Below are 4422 nucleotides of genomic sequence, written 5' to 3'. Positions count from 1 at the left end.
GATCAGCAATGCATTTTACTTCATTCAGCAGACAGGCATGCAACGTGGGCTAGCCTCTAACACCAGCACTTGGGGTTAAATTCAATTTCGTCTGATAATGATTGATATAATTTTCTTTTCATCATGTTTGTGATTGCTTTTACAAACAGGAATACTTTCAAATGTGATGTTCTTTTGAAAAGCACATATATATGTATATATAGACATATATATGACACGTTTAAGCTTTCACATACATAAAACTCTCTAATACTTAGCCAAATTACAAAAAAAGAGGGGAAAAAACAAGCAAGAAAATGGATAAGCACCTTTGAGAATAAAATGTAAGCCTTATTATGTGATTAAATGCTTATGTTCTTTTACACAAAATAGATTACCAATTGATCCTACTGTGTGGAGGACTTCCTAGTGTCCAGGAATAATACCCCGTATTTGTATAAAGGAAATCATTTGTGTATCAGGGTCATTAGAAATCCTTTGCCACGGAAGCAGAGGCTGAAGGCAATCATAGTTCTTTAGAAGGAAAGAACTAAAAGGTTGTGGCCTCTTATGTGTCTTACATGACACACACACACACACACCCCCCAAGTGAAAGATACATCAGGACTGAAAACACTCCTCGGCTAGGGGTTTGGAGGAATAAACTGCTCCTGCCAGGCAAAGACAAGGCGCTGTTAGTTTTACGAGCTGTGTCTGTGTTTTGCGGTACGTTTTCTCGTATAAAAGGCCAGGGTAGCCTCACACTTCACCACCAGAATTAACTCTGTACCGCAGCAAGCCCGTCTTCTTCTACCAAGGACAGTTCCAGGGTGTTTCCATGCCCGCCCGCTTTCATCCTGAAGTTGAAGGAACCGTACAGCTTTGCAGAATCTCTGGAAGAGGCAAACTGGCTTCGACGGTAGAGTTCGCCCTTCCACATAGACATCATAAGCAAACAGGACAGAACGACGCCCCCGAGTGTGAGCAGACAGAGCCCCGCAATCACGCAGCGGTCTAGGTGAGCCCCCAGCCTCGCGCTCTCCCTCTCCAGGCGTTCCATCTCGCGGGCGGCCACGGTGTTGGGATCCACAGTCACATCGCGGGGGACAATGTAAGAGACAATCACCAACAAGATCCCCGTGACCAAGAACAAGATGGCGCTGATGAAACCATAGTCAACTGACTTTCCTGAAGACGTGGCTTCAGAGCTGGAATCGTCTTCATCTTCGGAGATCAAAGACAAGGCAGCCTCCTGGGCCCACTCATTTGGATTTCCCCAGCCCAGAGTTCCGGGGTGATGGCTCCCTTTTGTGGAAGGGGAGCTCCGGTCCCAATGCTCCAGGTTGACGTTCTCATCCACGTAGGTAAACGAAGTTTCCGATTCCTGGCTGCAGCAGTTGCAGACTTTCTGTTCTCCTGTGATTTGGTGGTTCTCGGAATCGACAGATCCTGGTGGGAAAGAGTCTGGCTGAATAGCACTGTCCTGCAGAGAGGCGGCAGGGGATGCTGGGGAAAGGCTAGGTTTAGACCCTTCTGTCTCTGTTGACCTTGGTGTTGATGTGCAGTGTCTCTGGCAGCAAAGGGCAGCTCTGGTGGCTGCGGCATCTGGGAGGTCCCCAGGAGGCCCTCCTGCACTCCACTCCACAGCATCACATAGGTCGGCCTGGCTGTTCGTCGTAGCAAGGGAGTGGAGCTCCATCCGAGCTAGTCAGACATCCCCAGCAGCTTCTCGAAATTCTGCCAATAGCAACACAGTGAGATAAGAACTCAAGAGAAGCTAGGACCGCAACGCTAGGAGGGCTGCTCCTGAGGCCCCCATTTCCCTTTGCCGCCAGAGCTGGCAGCCCTGCAGCACCCCCATTCTCCTAAAAGGGGACAAAGAAAAACCGAGGATACCTACTGGCAGGCACAGACTGGGTGGTTAAGGAGAGATCCTCTAATTTAGTGCCGAGATTAACACTGAGGAACTCGGGTCCAGGTAGGAAAGTGGCGAGGAGGAAGTGGCAGTGTCACTGGAGAAAGCACTGCCGTCACCAAGCCAAATTTATCCAAGGACTCACACATTTCTGTGACAGGATCCCTCAAATGAGAAGGCAAGTTTCCTGTATAGAAACACAGATGAGAAAAGCAGGGACCCTTTTTAGCAAAGCTGCTGATTTTCTGAAGAACCTGGGGAAGTGTAGACTTAACAATGCAGTTGGATGTGACGGGTTGACACTGCAGGTAGTCCAGAGCAGACGCTACTGCAGATGCGAGTCAGAAGACCACTCAGGAAACTGAAGAGCTGCCCCCACCCACACTGCTCAACTGGAACAGGGCTCAGCATTTTGACAGGGTAGTTCAGAAGATGGGGTAGAGGGCCAACTTACCCAGCCACCTCTCCTAACTTTACACCTCAGACAGCCAATGACCCCAGGCATACAGTGCCTCACGTGTCCAAAACTGGAGTCTGAAAGTTGCTTAATATGTTTCCACCCAGCCCCTTCTCTGTGCTGTGCCATGGGGCAGTATGTTTGGGAGGGCTTCTCTAAGCCTGGAGGTAGGCAGGCAACATACTCCCTATGATCCCTGAGAAATACACCAGGGCAGCCTACTTGCTCGTGCTCATACAGTTGCATGGGCTGGCTAGCTCTCAGCGGCTCCAGCTCAATGGTCTGACTTCCAGACCCTCCGCCCAGTGAAGTCCATAAGAAACGGAACATCCGCAAGCCCATTTTGGTATAGTTGAACAGATTAGCAATTAACTTGAACAGTTTAGCAATGAACACACACACACACAATGGTAGAGATCTGTTGAGGCAAATTGATGGGCAACTGTTTCCAAGGTTACCAATCCAAAACTTTGTGGCTGTGACATTCCCTCACCCCACTGCAACAAGGGACCTTTCTAGGGCAGAACTTTGGATTAAGCAGGAAGCCATCTGTCCTTTTTCTCTCTGCCTCTGTCATATTTCTCTCGGAAGAAAAACTCACTCTCCACCTACCAAGCACAGGCATTTCCAGAAAGGGACTCTTTTATTTTACTTCCAAGTCCATGGAGATAATGGATTTAACCCATTGCTTGAAGCTCATGCTTCAAAATCCACAGCTGGTAACCCACACAGCAGCACAGGCCACGTCTCCCCTAGAGTGAGTCTGGCAAGTCACGCACCACGACAGAGATGCGTGCTTTCTGCTCTACATCCGAGTCTGGGTTTTAACAACAGACTGATGTTCAGAGTTTACTTGCAACTAAAACAGCAAAAGCAAAAGGATCCAATATACTGAAACCAGAACGGAACCAGATCTCTTGTTCAGCAGCTGGACTAAACTAAACCCCTACTGCAGGATGCCTTAATGAATGAAGACAAGGAGTAATGGGTTTCATCCGTTTCTGAAAATGAGAAATAGTCTCGCAATCCCCTCGGGCATTGGCGCGCTGATGAACCTTTGGCACGATTAACGCACCGCATTAGACTACTCCGCATAAAATCCAGAGGGTCCCTTAAGTGATTTCCAATTCTTAACAAAGAGAGAAGGGGGATCTCCTCTTAATCCGCTTCTCCAGCCTCTCTCTCTTTGAAGAAAAGAGGGGCTCTCGCTTGTTCTGGCGAAGACTTATTAGCTGCACACTCGATTTCCTTTGCAGCTCCGTAATCCGGGGCTTCCATCCTCAGTGGAGAACGAGTAATCCCGGGGGACCAGTTAAAGGATCCTTTCTTCCGTCCCCTCCCTCTCTGTCCCCTTGTCTGAAGAGCCCATTTAACAAAATTGCTCCTCAAAGCTAGAACACAGCACTTTCCCCCCGTCCTTTTGCTAGCAATTGAACGCATTCGCATTTGCAATGGGACTAACTGGCCCGGGAGAGGCGACCTCCCGGTGCGTCCTGCGCGTGCCGTGCGGGAAGGGCGCGCCGCAGGCTCCGGGCAGCGGTGCCCACCTCGGGCGCCGTGGGCTCCATCAATCCATTCCGGGTGAACTCTGCGACGCCCCGGGCGGGCATCCCGAGGCGGGATGCGCCCGCCGACGCCCCGGGGGCAAGGCAGGCAGTTGGGACGTGGAGTGGGGACTGCGCCCCTGCTCCGCTAGGCTCCCGGTCTCTCGCGCGCGCCTCAGCTCGTCCTCCCGGTCCCACTCGGCGCCACTCACCTCCAGCCTGGACCACTCGGAGCTGCTTGAGCACCGCGCGCTTGGCCCAGCGCGGTGTCTCAGCAAAGTCCCCCAATCACCAGCCGCGGCACTTGTAGCCTCTGCGCTCCGCTCGGCGGGCGGGGCGGTGCCCGCGGGGCCGGGTTGGGCGGGACGGGGCGGGGCGCTCCCTCTTGCTGAGCATCCCGGGAGATGTAGTCCTCGGGCTCTCTCTCCGTGTCCCTCTGCTTCCTCCCACACCCCCTGGGGTCGCACCCTTCCTGAAGACCAGTTCCTGTTTGCACTTTGCCTGGCAGTTCAGAAGAAAATGCTGGC

General features: G+C 51.8%; 1 protein-coding gene across 1 annotated transcript; it reads right to left on the bottom strand.

Moving 5' to 3' along the window:
* Positions 1-592: 592 nt before the first annotated feature.
* Positions 593-4162, bottom strand: TMEM74 (transmembrane protein 74). The gene is made up of 3 exons (XM_004697432.2): positions 4108-4162; positions 1880-2081; positions 593-1716 (listed from the first exon to the last, which is right to left on the bottom strand). Exon 3 carries the CDS (start codon positions 1676-1678, stop codon positions 758-760), a length of 921 nt encoding a protein of 306 aa, XP_004697489.1. The 5' UTR covers positions 1679-1716; positions 1880-2081; positions 4108-4162; the 3' UTR covers positions 593-757.
* Positions 4163-4422: the final 260 nt, after the last annotated feature.

This window comes from Echinops telfairi, unplaced genomic scaffold (genome assembly GCF_000313985.2).
Source record: "Echinops telfairi isolate 266 unplaced genomic scaffold, ASM31398v2 ScPeMD7_1;HRSCAF=3_0, whole genome shotgun sequence".
NCBI lineage: Eukaryota > Metazoa > Chordata > Mammalia > Afrosoricida > Tenrecidae > Echinops > Echinops telfairi.
The sequence above is the reverse complement of the archived record's forward strand: the minus strand, read 5'-3'. Positions and strand labels throughout refer to the sequence as shown.

Coding starts and splice junctions, on each gene's coding strand:
- TMEM74 (XM_004697432.2), bottom strand. CDS start 1,678: ATGGAGCTCCACTCCCTTGCTACGACGAACAGCCAGGCCGACCTATGT.